At 48.1% G+C, this 26,671-nt stretch overlaps 2 protein-coding genes across 2 annotated transcripts; both read right to left on the bottom strand.

Annotated features, from left to right (window-relative positions):
• Nucleotides 1-5,496: 5,496 nt before the first annotated feature.
• On the bottom strand, nt 5,497-7,671 carry LOC119295658 (receptor-like protein 2). Its single transcript, XM_037574101.1, has one exon. It carries the CDS (start codon nt 7,669-7,671, stop codon nt 5,497-5,499), a length of 2,175 nt encoding a protein of 724 aa, XP_037429998.1.
• Nucleotides 7,672-17,627: 9,956 nt separating this feature from the next.
• Nucleotides 17,628-26,091, bottom strand: LOC119295669 (ankyrin-1-like). The gene is made up of 10 exons (XM_037574112.1): nt 25,977-26,091; nt 25,133-25,264; nt 24,580-24,719; nt 24,363-24,473; nt 24,106-24,231; nt 23,695-23,847; nt 22,821-22,922; nt 22,504-22,674; nt 22,337-22,416; nt 17,628-17,682 (listed from the first exon to the last, which is right to left on the bottom strand). The coding sequence occupies exons 1-10, from the start codon at nt 26,089-26,091 to the stop codon at nt 17,628-17,630; spliced, it is 1,185 nt and encodes a 394-aa protein (XP_037430009.1).
• Between the last annotated feature and the right edge of the window lie 580 nt (nt 26,092-26,671).

Consider the following 26,671-nt stretch of genomic DNA (forward strand, 5'->3'; position numbering starts at 1 on the left):
CTCTCCCCCATATATACATCCCTTAGGGCATCGTTTAGGCTTTGGGTTTTGTTTAAATTAAAAGTTCGCCATAGCTGCAACTTCGCGTACTTCGTTTGTGTCCAACGACCAGACCAAGACGTCACAGAACCCCACCTTGATCAATAAAGCTTTCATCTTATATTCGCAATATCCAGATTGCAATCTCAGTTTCTTGCTTGTTCTTCGTTTGCTCGCAGGAAACAGACCCTCGTGGTCAGGTTGATCGTGCTCCGGCGTGGTCAATAACCCTCGGAAGTTGGTTTAGCGATTGCTAAGGCGCGACGTCTCGCGCTTTCGTAGTCGGATCGTCAAGGTCGACTCTCACAGAAAACGATAGCCACCATCTCATTGAAACATCGGGACACCTTTGCCTCTATCAAGTAGCGCCTTACACATAAACGCTCTGCTACAACAAAATTAGCGGCAGCGCTGTTTCTAAAAGAGCGCTACTACTATGTGTAGCTGATCGGCTTAGTGGTGGGAATTTTTCTAGTAGCGCTTTTACAAAGGGACGCGCTACTGCTATATGTGTATCTGCAGCGCGGTTATTTCTCGCGCGCTATACTGCTGTCTAGCAGTAGCGCCCTTTTTTTACATGCGCTACTGCTAAAGTTCTGTGTATAGACTTTTCCATAGTAGCGTGAGGACGGCATATTAAAGATTTCTTTATTGCTTTTTTGTTATCGATCGAACAAGCATGTCTTTGTAAACATAATGTTGCAATGCATTATACCGCCATAAACTATATGTATGTAAAAATACAGCGTGCAGTGGCCAGTTGCATACATAGAATAGTTTCAACTTGATTAACTCTGGCCAGAGTGTATACATAATGTCACAATGAGGCTGGCCTTGCTGGAGTGGAGTGTACCACGGCGATCCAAGATCGCACTTCTGTAGGAAGGGGATGCGAATACGACATTCTTCCACTAGCATGCTTTCTACTGGACCGGAAGTTGGAGAATGTGATCCACAGCTTCGTCGTTGATACCATGGTTGTTTCAGAGCATGTGCCCATGGCAGATGCATCCTATGGACAGTTCAACTCGCTTATGCGAATGACCGAGGAGCGTGAGTTCTCGCCGAACCTATCATTCTAGGATCATGCTCGGAGGACTTGGCATGCCTCGAGTCTCCCTTCTCTGAGGAGGTGCGCGAGGTGGTGAGTGTTAAGAGTATATTGGCATTGGTTTGCATTTGGTAGTATAGGATTTGTAATTTATCTACTACCTTATCTCTAGGAGAAGCTTCTTTCCCTCCAAGCCTTGTACACTATATAAACTGCCCAAGGGCTTAAATTACACATCGACTTCTGCCATATTCATTGTTACATGATATCAGCTACAAGATCCTAAACCTAGCTCCACCAAAGCTTCCCCGCCATGTCGCCCCAAAAGAATGATCTGTATGATCTCCACCTAGGGCAGCGCAACCCGTAGCTAGGGTCCATCTGCTGATCAATTTCATTGGCTGTCTTTGAGTCTCTTTATTACCATGGTTGGTTTTTCTCTTCGCCAATCGCTCCACAAGCAATTATTTTGGTTTGCCGACCATATATCAGATTGTGCCGCCGACTACTTCGACATTGCTGTCGTCCCTACACCGGTCAACTTGTCACAAACTCATGTGGATAGGGAGGCCGTCAGCCGTATGAAAGGACACCTAAGCCCTAATGGTAGTTTGGTGTTGATGATACAATATTAGTTGGGATTATCGAGTGATCTATATGCATAGTCCCAAGAAAGGAAATGTATGTAGGTTAGAGACCCCCCCCCCCACCCACCAAAATAAAAAGGCAAAAGGTGGGTTTGCATCGTAATTTTCCAGAGGTTTTGGATTCTTTGAGTATAGGAAAAGCCACACTAGAAAGAGGGGTTGAGGTGGCGTTCAAGTTGGTGGATCACAATATTAAAATATAGTCCCTCTGTAAAGAAATATAGTATCGTTTAGATCACTAAAGTATATGCCATGTCCACCACAAAGGTCAAACCATAAACCTACACGACAACATTCACCTTAAGTTTCCCTGTGCCAGCCTCTCTGGACAAGGCGAAGCTAAGGTCCAGAACTCCGGGTTTTGTCCCATAGCTCTTGAATTGCTCCGGAGTTAAACCCCGCAGCTCTGGGTTTTATCTTTGGGTCTGGTGGTTTCGCGATTGGATGGACCATAACTCTGCACTTGTACCAGATCTTATCTTTGAGATTGTAAGTCCATGTCGAGAAAACAGTCAGTTAGTCAATTAAAAGCAATAGGCAGCTAAAACGACTCGGGCTCTCGCGACCGCGTCGCCCCCACGGGCGACCGGCCGCGCCCCGGTTCCTCCTCCGCCAACTCTCCCTCACTCGCCCCTCCTCGCCGCCGTCACCGGCGTTGGCCGCCGTGCCTGGCCCGGGCGACGCTGGTGGCGGTGGCCCCCGGCCATTGCCCTCTCGGTTGCTCTCCGGCGCGGGACGGAGGACGCCGGGGGGTGCTCCCTAGGCGGCGGCGGTCCGGCGTGGCGGCGGGGCTTCCTGGCGCGATGCGGGATATCGGCTGGACGGTGGCGTCGCCGTTGGTGGCGGGGTGGCGCGGCGGCGAGGCCAGGCGGCGCCTGCTCGGCCCAGATCTGGGCCCTTCGGGCCCCATCTGGGTCTGGGCGGGCCGACGGCGGGGCGGGTCGGTGGCATGGCTTACAGGAGGCGGGGGAGCGGCGATGGGCGTTGGGGGCTGGCGGTGCTGGCGCCGCCCTGCTACAGCGTGGCCGGTGGAGCTTAGCGGGCCCGATTTGGGCCTGGCCGGGCCAGTGGTGTCCTGGTATGCCCTACTACTGCGTCCAGACGGCGACTGCGATGGTGACGGAGGCACGAGCCTCCTGCACGATGGCGGAGGAGGTGGTTCCCTCCCGCGTGGCTACGGCGCCGCTGCTCCCATCGACCAACTCCTCCTCTCATCGTTCTCTTGGCCTCGTGGTGGTGATCTCAGTGAGACGGCGTGGGTGGCGTTGTGACCGCGGTGGCGCATGCTGGTGGGCGGCGAGCTGGCTGGTTCGCTCCGATTCGGTTGGGCGGTGGGGTTTGGAGTTGGGAGAAATCCTTGCCGGTTCTTCCGGCTCCGATGCGGTGACGCCTGCGGGTGCCACCATTCCTCCCTGGAGGGTGTCGGTGGTCTTCATTCCCCTCTACCCTCCGCGTGCCGGGGGAAACCCTAGGACACGTCCAGCGAGCAGCGTCGTCGGCGTCGCATTCCTTACTGGAGGTGTTGTTTGGTATGCGGAGGATCGGAGCCTAGGATCGTGGTGGGTAGATTTCAGAGGGCGCAGAGGTAGTGGGTCATCCGCGCTTTGTCGAGCTGCCGGTGTTGGCATTGTTTCTTCTTCTTTTTCTTTGGCTTGTTGTGCTGCTCGCCCCAGCGTATGCTCTGTGATCGGTGTTGGTGCTTTGGAATACAAAGCGGGGGAAAACCCTTTTTTGGTAAGTCCATGTCGATAATTTTTGGAATTTGGTGGGTGGGGCGGAGCGGCTATAAAAGCCACCCCTTCTACCTACAACCCCAACTTTGGATCAGAGTTGCCTCCCATTATTGACCTTGACAAGGCTTGCTTCCCACCTTTCCCTCCAACCAATCTTGCTAAAACTTTGTGAAATCAAAAAGGAACCCTAGATCTACTTTTCTACCAAGCCAAAATCGTGATCCCCTACTTGTGCTTCGCCAAATTCTTCTCTCGGAGTTGTGGGGACTCCTAGGCGGTAGGAGTCCATTCTGGAAGCTTTTAAGGTGTGGAAAGCTCCGGGAAGTGTTTGTGAAGGTTTGGTGGTCAACTCAAGGACAACCACCAGTGATTGAACTCCTACTTTTTGTGTGAGGTTCAAGGAGAAGGTGAGACTTTGTGGCGTCGAGTGTACTTGGTGTTGCCGACACCTCTCCAATGGTCACTAGCTTCCACCCAAGAAAGTGAACATCAGGATACATCTTCGTGTATGTGTGCCTCAATTATTTCATACCATACTTTTGTCACTTGTGATTGTTTATCTTGCTTATCGTCATATAGGGTGTATCACTCGTGATTGGTTACCTTATTTACCTTGTGGTTTACCTTATTTCCTCGGTTATACCAAAGCTTTGTAGTTTGTGATTGTTTACCTCTGTTGTTTATCTTGCTTATCCCTTGTTTATCTTGATTATCATCATACAGTGACACCGCACCCGGTCGTCTTCGCCACTCTTGCAAACCGAGGTCTCCCTTGGCTACCGCGGCCTCCCTAGACATGGCATCGCCACCGTTTGGACATGGTCTTCATCACACCATCATCTTCTACCTCGCCTACTTTGAGTACCACCACGCTTCTACACGCAATCAGCATGGTTCTATGATGAAATTGAGCTTAAATGTAGAGTTTGAGAACTAAAATTGCCATTTTGAAAGTTCAGGGACTACTATGAGCCTCAAGCAATAGTTAAGAGACTAAAACGACTATTCTGTCAAAAGCAAAGATAGGTTGGCCTAATGGAGGATAGAGATTTTAGCCAACATTATTGTCCTTGATAGGAACAATGTTGCCCCAGCTCAGGAAAATTTTAGTCCCTGTGTGTTATGAGGACTTCACGCCAAAAAAAAAAGACTTGTTTAGCATGGCTCCGGTCTGGCAGTGGCTTCTAGGGAGGAAGCGTACAGGACACTTTAGGAGGATCAGTTTTCTCGTGATAGAGAGGGGCTAAAGCCGTTTTTGGCTAAGAACCGGAGCTGCAAAAAGTGACTCCTCCAAAGAAGCATCTAATGAGGAGCCGTGCCAAACGAACCCTAAGTACACATTTTGTTTCTTTGCGAAGGACTGCATCTGGATCATGGTTTAGTGAATTTCAGTGATTTCAGTTTGCATTTCAGCCAAATGACCGAAATATTCACTTGAATTCAATATTTTTTTAGAAATTTGAAAAAATATTTTGAAAAATATTTGAATTCCTGTGTTGTACTGAAATTATTGAAATATTTTAGCTGAAACGTAATATTTCAGTGTCTACTGAATTTACTGAAATTAAGTGAATTTCACCGAAATCTCACTAAAAGTGAAAGCCATGATCTGGATACAAGTTCTTCGAGCTCTAAATTAGCATAAGCGATGATTAATGGTTATGAAAATTGAAAAGGGAGAAATACAAAATGGCCAGTTGACGCACGGTTAAATAAAGAATGTCACAGGAAACACAAAATACATACACAAGAATGGATCATTTGGGAAAGTAGGACATGGAACACACAAAATACATGTACAATAGTGTTATAGTTCGAGGTATTAGTGTAATCTAAGTACCTCTTGAGAACAAGATAAATACAGTACATAAGTAGTAGGGCCTCTTGCATTGAGAACAAGCTATTGATATATAAGGTGAGAAGACATTATTTGACAAGGTGGACATGGGTATGAACCACTGTCTAGCTGTTTCTTAACTTTGCTGGGTTCAGCTCAACCTGTTCCAAATACACGAGGTAGCACGAATTACGACTGAAAGCAGCAGTGAAATGTGGAGAGAACTAACTGCTCGTATAGCACTCCTAGTCCAAAGGACACAGCAAAGGCGACGGCGAAAATGATCTTCTCGCTGCAGTCCCTTGTGATCATAATGGATGTCGGAGCTGCTTCTGTAGGATAATTAGGATTACACTGATGAGAAAGCATAGAGCCACAGAGCTTTGGGTTGCCATCAAAACTAGAATTTGGAAATGTACTTAATTGCCCTTCTGTTGGAACAGGCCCTTCCAGGTCATTGTTAGAGACATTGAACTTGGAAAGGAAGTGCAAATTTTTCAGAGCCGCCGGGATCTCACCCGTAAGAAGATTGCTGGATAAATCAAGAACCTGCAGGTTCGTGAGGTTACAGAGAGAATGTGGGATTTCTCCATCCAATCTGTTGAAGCTTAGATTGAGTGTATTGAGTGCTTCTAACTGACCAATGTCTCCAGGGATCCTCCCAGTGAAGTTATTATTGCTCAAGTCCAGCACTTCAGGGAAGGCACTAGCCTGGCGGTATTGATGCCAAAAAGTCATATAAATAGGCAGGGCAAAATAACTTGGATCCAAATGAGCTGCAGGCTTGATTGATTTAAGCATTGTCATATCCAATAGTTCCGTTGGAATCTTCCCAGAAAGGGTGTTGTTTGATAGGTTCAGATATAAGAGACAGTTTAGGTCCTTGATCCAGCTTGGTAGTTGTCCTTCCAATCGATTGTGGTTCAGAAGTAATACCTCCAGGTTTTTGAGTTTTGACACCCATGTTGGCATCTTACCAGTTAACGAGCAGTGATCTATTCCAAGAGCTCGCAGATTGTCAAAACCATCCATGGTTTCGTCCTGTGGCATGGCTTCACGCATGAAGTTCTTGCCCACGAACAAGGCCCTGATACTATTGGACCTCTTTAGGATCTGAAATGCCTTTGTGATGTTTGTGAAGGAGTTGTAATAAAGTGATAGGAAGGTGAGGGACTTGAGGTTGAGGATCCTAGGAGAGAGCTCACCATGGAAATTGTTTCTAGACACTCGCAGTGCCATCAAATTTGTGCAGAAGTAGATGCTTTCCGGAATCACACCAGTGAAGTTGTTTGCTGCAACATCTAATCGTTTTAGATTTTGCAGCGTGGCAAAGTTGACACTGCCGAGCTCTCCACCAAACTTGTTGTTCTTGAGGTTAATGTCTGTGAGGCTTGTACAGTTGCACAGACTCGGTGGCAGCTCCCCAGACATCTGGTTGTAGTCCAAAAGGAGCTCCTCCAATCTCCTGAGCTGGCCTATGGATTCTGGAACCTTGCCAGTGAAATTGTTCTCTCCAAGGTCTAGAGCAGCCAAGCGAGTGAGCTTGGCCACGTGTGCACCATCAAGTCTTCCTCGTAACCCAGCGTTGCGAAAGGAGAGGCGCTCTAGCAGGGAGGTAGATTTGAAGAGTTCATCCGGGATAGTCCCGGATAGGTTGTTATGACCAATGCTGAGCACCCTGAGCATGGAGCAATTGCCAAGCGCAGGCGGGATGGCACCACTCAACTTGTTGTACTGGAGGTCAAGCACAGCAAAGGAGGATGGTGATGCAAGGCAGAAAGAAGACGGCACCTGCCCGCTAAAGCTGTTGTTGCTCGCGTTGAGCACCACCAGATTTGACGTCAGCTTCCATGAGCTCGATGGAAAATCTCCGGTGAACATGTTGCTGGAGACGTTCAGCGCCTGCAGCGGCAGCAGCCGGCCGTGAGTGGCCGAAGATGCTGCTGCTGGCAGCTCGCCTAGCTCTCCGCTGAGGCGGTTGAAGCTGACGTCGACGACGACGACCCTGCCGGCCGACACGAGCGGCTCGAGTGGCAGGCCACCGGACAGCGAGTTGTGGGAGAGGTTGAGGCGCCGCAGTCCGGTGAGGTCACCAAGAGCCGGCGAGATATGGCCTTCGAGGCCTCTGTTGGCCAGCGAGACCTCGACGACCGTCCCGTCCATGTCGCAGGTGACGCCGTCCCATGAACAGCAGTCTGCCGTGCCGTTGTTGCGCCACGACACGGCAAGGCCGCTGTCCCTCGTCAGGACGGCGAGAAACTGGAGGAGGGAGCCTTTCTCCTGCTCGACGCACGGTTTGCTGGCGTGAGAGAACATGGAGAGCGAGAGCAGCAGTACGGCGAAATTGAGGCCAGACAATGCCATGGCCACCAACCTGCTGCTGCCTCTGATCTGATGCTTTCTGTGCAAGATCTTATATATGTATAGTGGCCGGATGGAGTGCTCCCACTACTAGTAGACAGTAGTCAAGACTCGAGTAGTCTGCTACGGCATCAGCTCGGTATATATTTTTGACGAAAAACAGCATTGTGCTGATTTCATTCATTAAGATAGGATGAGACACCCCAAGAAATACAGGTCAAGGTTCAGGACGGCTGAAAGCCAGAAAGGGAAAGGAAAAGCTATACAAATGTACACTAGAAAAAGAAAGAAAGAAAGAAAGAAATTATCTCGCGCCTGTCCATTGTGCTACGGCATCACCTCGGTATATATATGGACTGAATGAAAGAAAATATTCTTTATCGATATATGTTCTATTTCTACACATAAAACGTAAGAATGAAATAAGGCACTACACATTAGTTTTGATGTCCTGCAGAAGATATTAAAAGACCGCAAGCAAAGTATTCGTGTGTTAAAAAGTTGATGGGGATGTGATTAATTCTGTGCGCACGGCAACTCTATATTTAGCCATTATGTCTTGCACTGTTACGAGCTCTTAAGTCAGTCAACACAAAGCAATTGAGTCCAAGTTGCTGGTGCCAAGACCAGACCATAGACCTCGCTCATGTCTTGGTCCTTCCCACACACAAAGAGAGTAGACGCATGATGCCATGTACGTAACTGCAATCCAATTTCTTGAGTCTACACTAGCAAAAGGAGGATGACCCCCGGCCTCTGCATCTGGACGATACATACGGCCACTTTATTAATTATTTTCACAAGACCTTACAAAGTAATACAACAGTAAGACTAAAGCCGCCGTCTAAGCACCTCTATCCAACTGATGAAGGGGCGCAGATAGCCTGGGCCTAATACCAAACAGACATCACAGCCAAACATAACATCTAAGACCTGAGAACCCATTCAGGACGCCTGCCGGGCATGGGTCTCACCGGTCCGGCGTGCACTCAGATGCCGCCGCCGCCAACTACCACCGGTCCGGCGTGCACTCAGATGCCGCCGCCGCCAACTACCACCGCTCCATCTTCAGAACTGTATTGATGCATCAACCTTAATCGGTCTAGCTATCATCGACGCCACCACGGCGCCAAACGGCACCTCCTCCCTGCGCGCACACAGCTGAGCACGTCGCGGTCGCCACTGATACACCTCAGCGCCATGCTGCCAGGTATCACCAGCCGACACAGCTTGAAGTCCTTGGTAGATCTGTCGTGCGTAGCACCTGCCGACCAGGCATGAAGCGTAGCACCTGCCGGTCAGGCATGACTTGACATCACCACCGAACCTCCGTGCAAGACGAAGCCGCTCCACCTCCTGCCTCTGACATCCAGCGCTGCTCCGCAAACAATGCTCCCAAGAGAGAAACGACACCGCAGTGCCGCCATCGTCCGATCTGGAACACCAGATCCTAGGGTTTCCCCCGGAGCAGCACGAGTGGATCGACAGAAGTTACACGACGATGCCTTCATCAAGGTAACAGCGAGAACGCCGCCATCGCCTGCCGTCGGCTCGGTTTTCACCGACAACCATGTCTCCCCCACTCGCAGCCGGGACAAGATGATGGATCTCGAGATCCGATCACCAAGCCTCTGGCCGGCCATCTCGGGAAGAAGATGACCACCACGTCCACCAGTGTCACCACGCCAGGCACGCGTCGCCGCCGGCACCCCCATGGTGCCTAGAGGCCGACAAGCCCCGATGAAACCCCTGCCTCGCCAGCCGCCATGGCCCAGACCCCGGCACCACCAGATCCAGATCGGATCGGGGTCCAGGGCCCCAAGCCGCAACCGCCGCGGAGGCAGCACCACTGGATGGTGCCTAGCCCTCCAGCCCGCCGCCGAGTCATCGCCGGAGCTCCGCCGCGCCATGCCACCAAGCCGCCACCGGGATACCTCGCGCCGCCGCCAGAGAAGCCACAGCCGCCGCGCGTTGGAGCGGCCTAAAGCCGCAGCTGCACCGCCGCCAGGCAGGGGCGCCGCCACCCAGCACGCCCTCCGCCGCGCCGCTGGGCCCCGCCCAGCCCAGCGCCATCTCGCGCCGCGCCGTCCCGCGTTGGACGCCCATCGCGAGGAGAGGGGCAAGATCCCCGCCGCCACCAACGCCGGCCGGTCTTTGCCCGGCGGCGTTGTGCGGTGGCGGCGGGGGGAGAGGTCGACGAGGGAGTACGAGGGGCGGCGGCTAGGGTTTCCCCCGAGGACGCTCGCGGGAGCGGCTCGGGGGTCTGCCTCCTCAGTATTTACTATTACCTCTAGACTGGAATGAAAAGATTTTGCTGCCCTCTTGGGTGAGTAAAAATCTTCTGGTCAGAGACAGATATAAACACGATACAAAATACCCGATGATTGGCTTCGTAAGGTCATACAAACATCATTTTCAAATTTGTAGCGCGGAAATAGCATCTAAACGGGCCTATCACAGCACACACTGCATTTTTCCTTTTTAGTCCTACCATCTAAACTCACAATTTACTGGGCTTCTAGGTTAACTTAGTTGTTCCATAACGCGGGGTTCTGATGACATGCTACGGTGGTACGCTCTATTGTAGATTATATTTGACCATAGTCCAAGTTTTATTGGGTTTTCATGACAGTTTGCGGTTTCATGACAAATTCATACAATATCGATCTTAATAAATTACAGGCGAAGGGGCCCCCGCCCCCGCATCGTCCCGTGGGCGACTCGGGCGGCAGAACTGCTGCCGTCGTTCTAGCCCTTCCGCCTCCTCTCCTCCTCGCCAAAGCCTCTCGCGGTCGTCAGCAATGGCGGGAGCTCTCCCGCACATGCGTCTGCTCTACAACCACCTTCCTCTCTCGATTGGAACTCGCCAACGGTGTTTGGCTCACGCTGTCGCTGCCCTGGCGGCTCTTCCCCATGATAGGCGAAGTCTGGCCTCAACGTCCAGCTGTGTGGATGTGGTCCCTACCACTGGCGTGGTTGGGTTTTGCCTCGCCAGATCAGGAACGACGTGGTAGTGGCCGTTGGGGGGTGGGGTTCGGCCACCACTGGCGGTACAGCGGTGTGTTGGAGCTCAGGGGTAGCCGCGTCCTCGCTGATGCTGGTTGGGACCTGTTTTTTATGGATCCGGCTTCTCCATCTCCGGCGGCTATGACAACAACCTGCCACGGCGGCCTCGCAGCTGATTTTGGTCGCCATCGAAACATCTTCATGATGGATCCTCTCTCTAGATCTGGTGGGTTCCTAGAGTAGTGGGAGGCAATCTACGGACTACGGCTTGACACAAATGGCATGCTTGTGCAGTGTCGGCGGTCGGTTTTCTAGTCCAACATATGTAGCTGCTGGGATCGTGGAAAAGTGGTGGCGAGAACACATGATTGGCTTCGACGAGCTCTAGGGTGAAAATCTAGGTCTGACCCAAGTTGGTCAATGGTGATTTTCTTACTTTGTTACCTTCTGGAAGGCATCGCCCGGATATGCTTGGACGGGTTCTGCAAGGTGGAAACCTAGAAACCGATCTTTGGTGGTTGGATGCGGTGACGGCGATGTTTGAGCGTCGCTCCCATTCTGAAGGCGTTTCTGTTGAACAACCCCATTGCCCTTGTGAGTTCATGAGATGGTTGGTGCGGATATGGCCATAGTTGTAGTCCTTGGATTGCGTATTTGATCTCTTTAGGCTTTCTTTTTCTTTTTCCTCCCTTAAGCATAGCTTTGGTCTTATATTACTTTCCTACTTACCAGCGTATTTTGGGTGTATGTATGCACGCGTTGGCGCTGTTTGCGTCCTAGCTATGCAGAGATCAGTTGTGTACTCTCTATGTTTATATCCACTTGATGCATCATTTTGAGTTAATAAAATCTACCATTTGTCGGAAAATACTAATAAAATTTCATGTAGTGATCAATGAAATTTTGTGATTGTAACTGACCTTTGCGATACGAAAAAAAATACAAACACGGAATATTGAGAAATACTTTTTTTTTTCTTGGATGAGAAAGGAAATGGAAGCATGTACATGCCAACGTAAACTCTCTTGAACCAAATTGTCCAACGTAAGTAGTACCAATTAATATATTTCAAATAGAAGTCTGAAAATCCTCTTTCGCTGCAATCACGGGCGGATGGCGACGTTTCTTCTTCGAGTTTGTCTTCCGGGCTTTAATCCTACTCGAATTCGTCCGTCTGGAAGTAGTTGACGGGGCTTTAGCATAGATTCCTGCCATCTCCTTGGGGCGGTGAGGTTGCGGTAATTTCTCGTCATGTAGCGATATTTGATGTCAGGTGTTTCAGATCTATGCAAGAGTTCAATGGCGATAACTGCAGCTCTAGGGCGCTGGTCCTTAGGGCATGTGCACGAAGATTTTCCGGCTGTCATCGACAAGGTCAAGCTGGCTCGGCAGGGGAGCGGTGACAACAATGCGTCAGCAGTGGCGGATCCAGGAATTCAACTTTGGGTGTTCAAATTTTTTTTTTCACCCTGAGAAGCCAATTGATCCACTGCAATACAGATTGTTTACAATAGCAACAATATCTCACAAGACAAAGAAAATTACAAAATAGAGAAGAAAATTTTCAGAGTTGGAACTTGGAAGGGGATTCATCTTAGGCTTAGAGATGAGGTTGTTGGTCATGTTGGAGCCATTTTTGTTGGAACCTCCACTCTCTAGCCCTAGCTCGCCTCTCCCTCGTGCTCTGCTCGCTCACTGCTGCCGTGGCTAGCTCACCGAAGAGAGGAAGAAGAAATTCGGAGAAATTCAGAGAAACTGTGGACACAGAGGTTTTCCCGGCGCACGAACGCCCCCTTTACTCCCTCGAGCACGAACTCGACTGTGTCAAACCATTACAACGTCACCACGCGGATCCCCGAGCCGGCGCCCTGGGCACGCACCCACGCCTCCACTCGCCCACGATCATCTCCATGTTCTGCGTGCTCTGGCCGCGCCCGCTACGCACCTGCGCGCGCCCGCATCTCGCGGTGAGCACCAGCCGAACGACCCCAATCGCCCCGCATGGCTCGCCAACGGCCCCTGCACGCTACCCTGGTGCACGGTCACGCCCATGCATCCAACACACGCACACACGCACGCCCTACTCCTCGGACCTGACGCGCCCAGCAAGTCCAGTGCGCGCCCATACCCGCACTCGACCTGCCCAGCTTTGTCGCCGTGGCTTATTCGCCCATCATTCACGCCCTAAGCCGCGGCTCGGAGCAGCCCGGCGTCCTCGACGTCCACGTCCACCATCAGCGCACGCCCCGCGGCCGGCTCCTTCCGCAGCAGGGGGCACTCCCGCTTGAAGTGCCCTCTGACGCCGCACTTGTAGCACTTCCCGCGACGGTTGTCCCCGCCGCCTGATGCCGTGCTCGCCACGCCGTCGTCGTCATCCTCTCCGCGTGCACCGCCCCGACGCCGCTCACGCGCACGCCACTGTGCCGCGGTGTATAGCAGCTTCCCGTCCGCGCCCTCGCCGCCTGCCTGTCCTCGCCGACACAGCCGCTCGTCGAACGCCTTCAGGCGCCCGAGCGCGTCCTCGAAGAGCAGCTCCGACAAGTTGCAGAACTGCTCCATCCCGGCGACCGCCGCGTACAGACGATCCGGGACGCAGTCCAGGAGCTTCCTCACCATCGCCGCGTCGTCGAGGGTCGCTCCCAGCCCGGTGTAGCGCGCCGCCATGCCGCTGATCTTCCCCGCGAACGCGTCCAGCGACTCGTCACTCACCATGCGCAGGAGCTCGAATTCCCCGCGTAGCGTGCCCAGCCGCGCCGCCCGCACGCGATCAGCCCTGACGAACCGGGCCTTCAGACTGCTCCATATCTCCGCCGCGATCTTCTTTGCGGCCACCTGCAGCAGCAAATCGTCGGCGAGCGCCCGGAGCAGGTAAGCCCGCGCCGGCTTATCCTTCTTGGCAATCACCGCCGACGCAGCGTCCTCCGGCGGCACCATCGCCTCCCACAGCCCGGCGGCGTCCAGGTCGGCCTCCACCTTGATGGCCCAGGTGATGTAGTTCTCCCCCGTGAGCACCGGCGCTGCATGCGCCACCATGTTGCCTGATCCGCCGGCGTACGGCACGATGGACATCGTCGGCGAGCTCCCTCCTCAACGTGGCTCTGATACCAATTGTTGGAACCTCCACTCTCTAGCCCTAGCTCGCCTCTCCCTCGTGCTCTGCTCGCTCACTGCTGCCGTGGCTAGCTCACCGAAGAGAGGAAGAAGAAGTTCAGAGAATTCAAAGAAACGGTGGACACAGAGGTTTTCCCGGCGCACGAACGCCCCCTTTACTCCCTCGAGCACGAACTCGACTGTGTCAAACCATTACAACGTCACCACGCGGCTATATATCCCCGAGCCGGCGCCCTGGGCACGCACCCACGCCTCCACTCGCCCGCGATCATCTTCACGTTCTGCATGCTCTGGCCGCACCCGCTACGCACCTGCGCGCGCCCGCGTCTCGCGGTGAGCACCAGCCAAACGACCCCGATCGCCCCGCGTGGCTCGCCAACGGCCCCTACACGCTACCCTGGTGCACGGTCACGCCCATGCACCCAACACACGCACACGCGCACGCCCTACTCCTCGGACCCGACGCGCCCAGCAAATCCAGTGCGCGCCCATACCCGCACTCGACTTTCCCAGCTTTGTCGCCGTGGCTTATTCGCCCATCAATTTTGCACTGGCATGCTCCCCTCCCGGCCTCGATGACTGCGGCGGCCGCCGCCACAACGCTCATGCTCGCCTGGTTGTGGCTCGCCATAGGCGTTCGGCACAGAATCGTGCTGCCGCCTCGTCCATGGGAAGAAGCGAAGACGGAACCGGCTGTCGACAGAACCGGCTGTCAGACGTCTGCTGGGTGAGTCTCATGCGTACATGCGTGGCCGGCTGCTAGCTGCTGCTGAACTGGGCATATTTGCGTGTACATCTGAAATGGGCTGCGTGGACAATGGACAGAAATGGATGGCTGCTGCCGTCCTATGTGGTTGCTACCATATATTGATATATGCCTATATATATAAGATTTTTCTTGCAGAAAAATTTGGGTGTACATCTGTACACCCATGCCGTGCCAGGCACGGCACGATCCGCTCCTGTGCGTCAGCGGCTAGTTCTGGCGGCAGTAGTGGTCGTTTGATGGTTTTCGAATCTCGATGTAATTTTTGTTATGTTTGAGATGCTCTGTACTTCCGGTGAACTTTAATAATAAATCTGATCATTTTCGGAAGAAAAAAATACGTGCCAGAGATAGATAGATTTGGGTTTAGTCCACAATCCTATTCCTAGACGACCAAAGTCCTGCCTTTTCACACGAGCACCAAATCGTACCACACCAAGACTGGCCCATGAGACACGCTCAACAAGTCTTTGCCTGGACCACCCGCACGCCCCTTTCACATCAGATTTTTTTTTTTTTGAGAAATCCTTTCACACCAGATCAAGAGTTAAAGGCGCGTTGGCGAATATAGCTGGCCAAACGGCCGTGCTAACTGGGCCGGCCCGGTAGCACGCAGGAATGGCACGGCCCAGGCACGGCACGGCCCGGGCTAAATGGGCCAGGCACCGCACGCGGCACGCCATGGGCCATGCCTGGACCTGGAGGCTGGGCACGCGGGCCGGCACGGCACGGCCCGTTTAATTTTTTTTGAAATATATAAATAAATATGTCCTATATAAATATCTAGTACTCTAATATGTTCGATAATTTTGTAGTGCATGCGTACATTTGTAGTGCTCTAATATATTTCTTTCTATTTCTTTTAATCTTTTAGTATTTCTAGAGCATAGTTTGTACTCTTTTACTTCTTTGGGATGGAAGATTTTAATGGGGCAAGCGCTAATAAAACTCTAGATTTATCCCACATAATACTCTATATTTTTCTACATTTTGTTTGGACATTTTTTGGACTTTTTTTCGCTGTACAGAGGGGGAAAACGCGCCACCCGAGGTAAATATGCGCCAGCGACCCAGCGTGCCATAACTGGCCGGCGTGCCTGGGCGTGCCGCGTGCCGGCCCAGATAGGCTGCGTGCCGTGCCTGGGCTGTGAGCTCCCGCCCGTGGGCCGGCGCGGCACGGCCTGGCTAATAATCGTGCCGTGTCGTGCCAGGCACGATTGCCGCAGACCGGGCCGTGCCGGCCCGTTTGGCCAGGTATATTGGCGAACGAGGGACATCATGCCACACACACGACAGGAACGAAAGATTTGCCCTCTCGGATGTGTACAAATTTCATGTAGGCTGATATATACACATAGAATAAATAAAATAGAAACCCGAGGATTTAAAAATTACATTTTTCATACTCCCTTCCCTCCGTCCATAATGTACCTTGCAAAAAAGTCTTGCATTATGAGACGTAGGCAGTATTTTGTAGGCATGGTAAAGAAAGCATGTTAAATCCACAAAGTGTCGTGCTGCTTCCGAGCTCAAATGAGCTCGGTGAACTGTAAATTCGAAAATAAATTCTGACATTTTTGTGTGATAAACTTTAACAAATTTTTTACGAGCATGAAAATTTTCACTTTGAAATGACATTCGTGGAAGTCACAGCAAAAAAAACAAGGTCAGCACTCCAAAATGCTTTTGAAAATAATGTTTTTGGAGCACCGATTTTTTCTTTTGCCACCACTTCCATAAATGTGATTTCATGATGAAATTTTACAAGCTCTCAGAAAAATTGTCAATATTTCACAGAAACAAAAACCAGAATTTTTATGATTTTACTGTTCATGCTCATTTGAGATCGACCTGAGAATAGCTACATCCTTAAATCCCTAAAAAAATTGCCACTGTTTCGAGTATCATGATGACCTCTTTGGTGTGGCCTTGATGCATCATGCGCAAATCTTTGAGATAGTTTTTCCATTGCCAATGCATATAATCACGTAAACCGAGCATACCTTATCCAAAAAAGAAAAAAAAGTAAACCAAGCATAGCTGAAAACCTCTTGCTGCTCTAATTGCCATCAACCTTTCAATCTCTTCAACAGTTAATCCTGTCAAGTACTCCTCTCAAAACACCTCTACCATGGAGCGGGCAAACTTGACAGTGACATCAAGACATGTGCTCACTCCCATCCGGACCATATCATTAATGACATTCTCAAAGCAACCATGCATTTTTGCAAAGTAGAGAACGACAGTTTTCCGCAACAATCCTTTGTGAGACAGAAGTAGGTATCATTTGCCTCCACGCCATCCACCGCACACAAGAACAAGGTTTTGCTTATCCGGAAACGAGCCGAAAAAAATCCATCATGCCAAGTAGTCCTTGTAGAGCAGCCATGCACCAGCGATCCTATCTCGATTTACAATTCTCCTCCCGTTGATCGAACCCTTGAAGTTCAAAACATGCTCCACTTCCTTCTGGATGCTGCTCGTCATTATAAACACATCATCCGACGAATACGTCGACAAACTCTCTTTGAATGAATTCATCAAGCTCCCTGCTCTGAAACTCCTCATCTACTCGCACAAAACCCAATCCATATCTGAGGCGGATATAAGGTGAACAACGAAAGCAAACGGAAGGAAACTCTCTCAAAGGGCACCAATCAGCCAACAACAGGACTCATCTACTCGCACTAGGAACCCTTGCTGCTAGGGAAAGGGCAATGCATACATCTTCAAGAAGCTGATGCCGATGTCTGAGCGGGCGGGGTTTCAAATTCCAATTCCCGGTAGAGCAATAAACATTCCCCGGCTGCATGTACACAAAAGCAACCATAATATCATCATCCTAGACAAAGTAAATAAATCTTCTGGACACGCACAAGCAGTGATGATCACGATGGGTCACGGCACGTCACAGTTCTAAGGCAAGGCACTGCACAGTGAGTTGCGCAATTAAAAAAAAGGCACTAGCTCTAGGCTCTCTACACCACTGAACAAATATTACGTTGAAAATAGACAAGAGAAGCCGGAAGGCAACCCAGCAGGAACTCCCTCAAGCCTATGCGAACTTCTAATCAGATCAGTTGGTCCTTTGTCCAGCCAAATGTTCTTTCTTCACTGCCTTGGCTGCCTCCCTGAAAATGAAAATGTCAGACATAACTATTTAGAGGCCTCCAGGGTGGAGCTCAAGCTAAAAATGAGGACGGCAATATTAAATTTGTTACAAAGATTTCTCTATTGTTTTCTTTATCGAACAAGCATTTCTGTGTAAACACAATGTTGTGACGAATTATATATACCACCATAAAAGAGCACGAGTTCTCATAAATAAACAAATATGTACTCCCTCCGTTCCTAAATACTTGTCTTTCTAGGCATTTCAACACGTGACTACATACGAAGCAAAATGAGTGAATCTACACTCTAAAATATGTCAACATACATCCGTATGTAGTAGTCATTCGAAATGTCTAGAAAGACAAATATTTAGAAACGGAGGGAGTACATTCCAATAGAGCGTGCAAGCCGTGGGATACATAGAACAGTTTCAACTTGATTAACCCTGGCCACAGAGATATACATAATGACACAATGAGGCTCGCCTCGCTGGAGTGGAGTGTACCACGGCTTGTCTGCGATCCAAGATCGCACCGCTGTAGGAAGGGGATGCAAATACGACATTCTTCCACTAGCACGCTTTCTACTGGACCGGAAGCAGGAGAATGTGATCCACAGCTTCATCGTTGATGCCGTGGTGGTTTCACAGCATGTGCCCATGGCGGATGCATCCTATGGACAGTTCAACTCACTTATGCGAATGACCAAGGAGCATTAGTTCTCGCCGAACCTATCATTCTAGGATCCCGCTGGGAGGACTTGGCAAGCCTCGAGTCTCCCTTCTTCGAGGAGGTGCGCGAGGTGGTGAGTGTTAAGAGTATATCGGCACTGGTTTGCATTTGGTAGTATAGGATTTATAATCTATCTACTACCTTATCTCTAGGAGAGGCTTCTTTCCTTCCAAGCCTTGTACACTATATAAACTGCCCGAGGGCTTAATAAAATACACACTGACTTCTGCCATATTCATTCTTACTCCCTCCGATCCAAAATAGATGACTCAATTTTATACTAACTTTAGTATAAAATTAGTACAAAGTTGAGTCATTTATTTTGGAACGGAGGGAGTACATGGTATCAGCTGCAAGATCCTAAACCTAGCTCCACCAAAGCTTCCACGCCATGTCGCCCCAAAATAATGATCTGTATGATCTCCACCTGGGGCCGTGCAACCCGTAGCTAGGGTCCATCTGCTGATCAATTCCATTGGCTGTCTTTGAGTCTCTTTATTCCCATGGTCGGTTTTTCTCTTCGCCAATCGCTCCACAAGCAATTATTTTGGTTTGCCGACCATATATTAGATTGTGTCGCCGACTACTTCGACATTGGGGTCGTCCCTACACCGGTCAACTTGTCACAAACTCATGTGAATAGGGAGGCTGTCAGCCGTCTCAAAGGACATCTAAGCCCTAAAGTGAGTTTGGTGTTGATGATACATTATTAGTTGGGATTATCGGGTGATCTATATGCATAGTCCTAAGAAAGGAAATGTATGTAGGTTAGAGACCCCCCCCCCCACCCACCAAAATAAAAAAGGCAAAAGGTGGGTTTGCATCGTAATTTCCAAGAGGTTTTGGATTCTTTGAGTATAGGAAAAGCCACCCTAGAAAGAGGGGTCGATGTGGCTTTTAAGTTGGTGGATCACAATATTAAAATATACTCCCTCTATAAAGAAATATAGGATCGTTTAGATCACTAAAGTATATGCCATGTCCACCACAAAGGTCAAACCCTAAACCTACACGACAACATTCACCTTAAGTTTCCCTGTGCCAGCCTCTCTGGACAAGCCGAAGCTAAGGTCCGGAACTCCGGGTTTTGTCTCCTAGCTCTTGATTTGCTCCGGAGTTAAACCCCGAAGCTCTGGGTTTTATCTTTGGGCTGGTGGTTTTGCGATTGGATGGACCATAACTCTGCACTTGTACCAGATCTTATCTTTGAGATTGTAAGTCCATGTCGATAATTTTTGGAATTTGGTGGGTGGGGCGGAGCGGCTATAAAAGCCACCCCTTCTACCTACAACCCCAACTTTGGATCAGAGTTGCCTCCCATTATTGACCTTGACAAGGCTTGCTTCCCCCCTTTCCCTCCAACCAATCTTGCTCAAACTTTGTGAAATAAAAAAGGAACCCTAGATCTACTTTTCTACCAAGCCAAAATCGCGATCCCCTACTTGTGCTTCGCCAAACTTCTTCTCTCGGAGTTGTGGGGACTCCTAGGCGGTAGGAGCCCATTTTGGAAGCTTTTAAGGTGTGGAAAGCTCCGGGAAGTGTTTGTGAAGGTTTGGTGGTCAACTCAAGGACAACCTCCAGTGATTGAACTCCTACTTTTTGTGCGAGGTTCAAGGAGAAGAAGGTGAGGCTTTGTGGCGTCGAGTGTACTTGGTGTTGCCGACACCTCTCCAATGGTCACTAGCTTCCACCCAAGAAAGTGAACATCAGGATACATCTTCGTGTATGTGTGCCTCGATTATTTCATACCAGAGTTTTGTCACTTGTGATTGTTTATCTTGCTTATCGTCATATAGGGTGTATCACTCGTGATTGGTTACGTTACTTACCTTGTGGTTTACCTTATTTCCTTGGTTATACCAAAGCTTTGTAGTTTGTGATTGTTTACCTCTGTTGTTTATCTTGCTTATCCTTTGTTTATCTTGATTATCATCATACAGTGACACCGCACCCGGTCGTCTTCGCCACTCTTGCAAACCGAGGTCTCCCTTGGCTACCGCCATGGGCATCCCTAGACATGGCATCACCACCGTTTGGACATGGTCTTCATCACACCATCATCTTCTACCTCGCCTACTTTGAGTACCACCACGCTGCTACACGCAATCAGCACGGCCGTAGTTAGTGGTTCCGCTGACTACACCTTTGTCTACACCTTTGTCTGTCCACCACAACTTCCTAGCCAATGTCATCACCTTGGACCCGACAACACCTTGTTTACTCCGGCAATCATGGCCTGCACCAGCACTCTCCTTCCCTGCACACCACACCACACTTGTCTTGGAAGCCTCCTAATGCGATTCTCTCTGACTTGGCAAATAGTTTGTGATGGTACCCGTCTATGCACGTCTGACAACACAATGCATGTCTTCTTCCTCGATGTGTCCCTAGGCCTGGAAACTCCATCTGGCAACTCGTCTCTAACGGATTCGACAACATCAAAATCGTCATCTACACCCTTCTTGACGACTACTTGGATCGCGTCCCCATCTTTTCTATCAGCGCATCCTTGCGCCTACAACTCCATGTGCTTATTTGCACCCACGGCTTCACATGCGGCTACCTCGACACCATCAACCTAGTCCTCTACATCAACTAGTGTCCCCTCATGCAGCTACGTCAGCCACAGCTACACGGCATACACTCTCGGCTACCTCAACATTAACACAAAGGGCTATCGTCTTGCCTAAGCACCTCATCGGTTTCCTCAACAAAAAAGGCATGCAAGAGCAGCACTATCCACGACACTCCCATTATGACCGCCGAGGATGTCAGCCGGTTGGTTTCTACCTTAAGGTTTTCTCCAGTCTGACTATCCATGACACTCGAGTTGTTTGTGATGCTACCGCTACGACCAACGAGAGATGTTATAGGCATCTCTCTGCATTTGGCAGTATAGGATTTGTAATCCACCACCTACCTTATCTCTACAAGAGATTTCTTGACCTCCAATCCTCGTACACCATATAAACTACCTAAAAGGCTTAGCACAATATAGACTTAATTTCACCATATTCATAGTCTTTTAGTGAGGGACCAACACCGCAGCTAGACCCTGGTCTAGACAGATTCATAGTCGAGTTCCTCTAGTCATGCTAGGGTATTATGAAGGCTGGCATGCTTGCCACCTTCACGAAGCTCCACTTACTCAATGTGTGTGGTTTTAGGGACTTAATTAGAGGAATTGTTGATCTTGCTGCCAAAGAGGACAGACGCTTCCACCCTAATTAGTCTCATCCACATTCTCGCCCAGCAACATGGCTTTCACTAAAGGCAACTGATAGGCGCCGGCGGTCCGGCCCAAAATTTGGCCGGTCGAGCGCCAGCCCTCCGATTTGAATAGTATCAACCGTTAGATTTCTTCCTCGATGCACACAGGTCCCCCACGCGGCTACAACCGTTAGATTTCTTCCTGTGTGATCCAGTTATCCCTGGATCAGTGTTTTATGAGGGCCACATTATCAAATGTGCACTTTGTTCGGTTGTTGTTTATATATAAAGCAGGGCGAAAGCCTGTTTCGAGAGGAGATGCCTTTATGGATTGGTGGCAGCAGGTCATCCTATCATATCGACCCGACATGCTTGCGCAAGGGAACCACTTCAGTGATCATGCTCACAGCTTGGTGGATCTGGAATCTGAAGTGAAGGAGAGATGTAGGCCACAGAATCAATTTTCTTTTTAAATATTGCGTTGGCAAGGTCTTGAACTCAAGACCTCTTGGCTCAGATACCATATTGAATTCATGCTCCAGCCAACTCATCCAAAAGTCCGAACTAATGGAGAGAGACGGGCAATATATTTCAATAGTGTGGTGTTGTATTTCTCGGGTGTCACTCTTCTTTGGTCTTATATATAAAAAATTCTATCAAGGCGCATTTTTTCTTTTTGCATTTTCCAGGGAAAGAAAAAACAAAGTTATGTTCGGATTAAAAAACATACCAAAATGCTTGACGTATCTCCACATTTGCAGCATCCAGCTTCCCTCCAGTCAAGAATGCATGGCATGCTTCCTTACACCTCTAAGGATAAACACAAGCAGCAGATTATCTACATCGTGGGTGAAGTGTAAAACAGCAAACGACTAGAAAATTGCAATTTAATCTCACCTTGAGCGACATGAGGGCAGCTCCCTTCCGATAGTGACCTTTTGGCCAATCAGCTCGCAGCCTTATGCAAGCATTAGCATCAAGCAAAGCAGCATATGCTTCACCACTCTTTAGATGACATAGACTCCTATTTGAATACAGCATTGCATCGGCAGGATCCACTTTGATTGCCTGCATCAAACCAAATCATAACAAGCACAACCCGTTATCCCAGAATCACATAGAAAATCATAATTTATTGCATTCATGCCAAAGTTAAATGATGGAACCAACAGAGCGCTCTGATCGGAAGGTATGACCACGCAACAATATATTACCTCACTGTAGAACTTTGATGCAGCAGCATAGTCCTTCCGCTCGACTGCTTTTGCACCAAGTAATTTTAGCTCAGTCTTCTTATCTTTATCACTTCCCTTGTCCTATACCATTAAAAAAATTATGCATATTAGCAGTATGTATCTAATGCAGCTTTCCGAGGCTAGATGTCCAATGATATAACTTGTCCCCTTTCATGGTTGCCTTTTTCTGCATTCAATTTAAGCCTAACCCGGCTACCTTTATCACTTTGCTTACCCTGAATCACGGTGATTAAGCACCATGACAAATACACAAAAAGTAAACTTAATGTACAACTTTACAAAACTCAAACTAGCAAAATTTAAGCACTTCGGCAAAACACACCTTAAAATTGGTACGTACTTCCTCTCCAGACTACAGCTTTGAACATTTTTTGCAATGACAACACCTTAAAATTGGTCAAAAATGGTGAGTACATATCCACAGCAAAACATACTTGACAGGCTTGAAGCGAGAAAATGTCGCAATGTTATCTCCATGAACAACATATTTCTATTTTGGTTTCTTTCAAGCAGTTACTAGGATTCTGTTCCAATTTCTGTATCGAGATCCTATTGAGTATTGGGCAAAGTTTCTCTCTAAAGTGTGTTATGACTTCCTTCCTTTCTTTGACTGATAGCGTCTTCGCAGGAACTTATGCTCGATAAGTCTCTTTTCTAAAAAAGTTTGCCGGATAAACTAGGTAACGATGTCCAAGTAAATGTTAGTTCTACACTTACATTTCTACAATTTTTCTATTTATCTGCCAGCAAAATTTAGTGAGAAAGATCATGGTCAAGACTAACGAGAATGAACAACAGGCATCTTGCTTCATAGTAAAAATTTAGTTCATACCTTGTTCTCTGAATGCCTTAATCTTGCATGGGCAATGATTCCTTCAACATTCCAATTGGACATAGATTGAATGGGTGAAGTGAAAGGAAATAGAATCTCCACAAGCTTTTTCCTTCCAGATTTTGCAGCAATTTCTATTGGTGCCATATGGCCCTGTTATGAAAAAAAAAACAAGATGGATATATCCATAGAGCATAATCAGAACATGTGTCAACAGAAGACATATGGTCCATCTAGTAGCATGTTAAAAACAACATGACATACTAAATCAGAAATAATGAATATTTAATATTTCCCTGTCATGCTCCACTAGTTGGCAACACAACATCAACACCAGAATGTCGGTTAAAAAAGTGCCAAGGAGAATAACAATCAAGTAACAACAGCAATTTGCAAGAGTCAAGAATTTACATGATTGCTTGGAATATTGGCATCTGCGCCGACCTCCAACAAGTACTCAACACATTCAGACAAGTATTTGCTAGTTGCCATAACCAATGGAGTATCAAGATTTGTACAGTTCAAATCAGCACCGGCCTGTGGATACAAGTAATGTATCATATGAATTTGTCGATATTTACACAGCTCCATAAAATACAGGAATCCAGTGAATAATCCACATTGGGTTCCTCTACCAGTGAAGATAAACAAAAAGTTGTATACCAGACCTTGACAAGGAGCTTCATGCACTTCAAAGCAGCAGACTCACTAATTCTTCCAGAAGCAACACAAAGAACTGCAGCCATGGGTGTACCTAAATCTGCTGAGACCCTGTTTGGCTACAAGTTTTTAGGGAAAGGGGTCATTTGACATGTAAAAGAGAAATTAGTCTACAGATATGTTAGTGATGCTCCTCAACTACATAAAAAATAAAATACCCATTACATCAGCATTGTGCTGCAACAAAATCTGCATGATGCCAGTCTTCCCATATGAGGCAGCAACATGTAGTGGCGTCCCTTCACAAGAGAATACATCAACACTAGCTCCTTTAGATAGCAAGAGTCGAACCAGTCGGTCCTTCCCTAGGAAAAACAAAAGTATGCAGTGGCATTAAGAACAATATTTTATTTTAGACATTCTTATTTTAGGAAGAACAAAAAAAATAGATCAGGAGTATATCATTCAAGTGATGTGTGTTTCATTCAAGATACACACACATACCCCAATGCACATGACAAATGCATGATTGAATTCAATGTCATATCGAATAGTACAAAGAACCAAAAAGGTAGGGGGAAATCTGAATCGGTATGATGTACTATCACTGTTTAAGTACAGACATATGAATATGCAGTCCAAAAACAAAGTGATGATGGCCATCAGTAACCATATCAGGCAGAACTTCAACATATAAAGAATAGTAATGTTGGTACCTTTGTTTTGTGATCAAACAATTAATAAATATACCAAATGTTAATAGATGCAGAAAGAGAACCTTCTTTTGTAGCGTAGTGCAGAGGAGTAAAGCCTTTGTTGTCTTGCTTATCAGGATTAGCACCTTTGTCAAGCAAATACTTCGCAGCAATGGATTTACCATGTGACACTGCACAAGCCAGAGGTGTCATGCCTGCAAAGTGTTACAAAGAAGCAATTTAATCCGATCATACATACACATCGTACGAGACTATCACAGCATAATGCAAGGCATTAAAGTTCTACGAAGTACAAACGCATCATAGATTTATAGTATACCAAACCATAATTACAATTTGGATCTATAAAAAGTCACGCTTCAACACAGTTTACATGACAAAGGGGGCCTTTTCCATCAGAAATTTACAAGAAACTATCTGATGCAATGTTAAAAGCAGAAATCACTTTGCAGATGCATATGGACAAGGGACTGTCATTCAGAAATCATAAGCATTCATTTACAGGGGGGGTTCTCAAAATCAGGTACGGACTCATGGTCACATATTGTAAAGAAACAGAGAAGAAAATCGAATTCATAAAATACATTTAGCTTGACCAAGTCACCTGAGAAAGTGTGTGCACAAAAGAACCTATCAACGGACTTTACGGGCAAAAAACACATTACATCGGGCAACTAGAACAGTGAAAATGTCGCAAAAGAGGAAAAATCATGTAAACAAAACAAACAAAAAATAGGACAGGGAAAAGTATATATGCATATATAACAAGAATGAACCCACATGATCAGTGTTTGCATGCCATATATAATGATAGCATGCCAACACTACACACTAGCAAAAAAAAAAACTAAATCAAATTAATGAAAACATGAAAACACTTAATCTAGCAAGAAAACACGCACATACCCGAATCATTGTTGGCATCAACATTGATGTCAAACCCAATCTGCTCCACCAAGTATTTGCAAGTCTCCAATCTTCCCTTACCCGCTGCCTCATGCAATGGGCCAAAGCACTCCATCTCTGAAGAGGGAGTTGATTTACAATGGTCCTTATCATCATCACCCAATATCAGGGGTGTAGTCACTGTAAGAAGTGGGTGGACATGTGTACGCCCATTATTTTTGGCAAAAACAGTGATTAACTATGTACAATATACGCATATACAAAAAATAATAATTCGACAAAAGCACAAGTGTATCCCTGCCCAATTAGCTCCTGAACCAACCTTCTTCCATTCTCTCCACCAAAGGCCCAATCAGCTCCCACCATCCCAACTTTGGAGAAAACTAAACAACAAGCAAAGATGTGGGGCAAACCCGACCTTGACTCAACACCCTAACCAGCGGGCAGCGGTGAGACCCAGAGCTGGTCAATTGGGCATGAAAAATCACATCTGGTACGGGATGCGGCAGACAATGGTGAGTTCCTTTCATGCCATGGTGTCAATTTATATATTCTCAATTATTGAATGCCTTCCTGATTTTGTGCTACTTCTATTATTTTTTAATGTGCATCATTATATTAAGAAGAAAAGAGTATATGAAGACACGTACAAGCCCATTAGAGCAGAGCTTAGAATGAGGGGAACACCCGAAAGA

Source organism: Triticum dicoccoides, chromosome 1A, assembly GCF_002162155.2.
Source record: "Triticum dicoccoides isolate Atlit2015 ecotype Zavitan chromosome 1A, WEW_v2.0, whole genome shotgun sequence".
In the NCBI taxonomy this organism is placed as follows: domain Eukaryota; kingdom Viridiplantae; phylum Streptophyta; class Magnoliopsida; order Poales; family Poaceae; genus Triticum; species Triticum dicoccoides.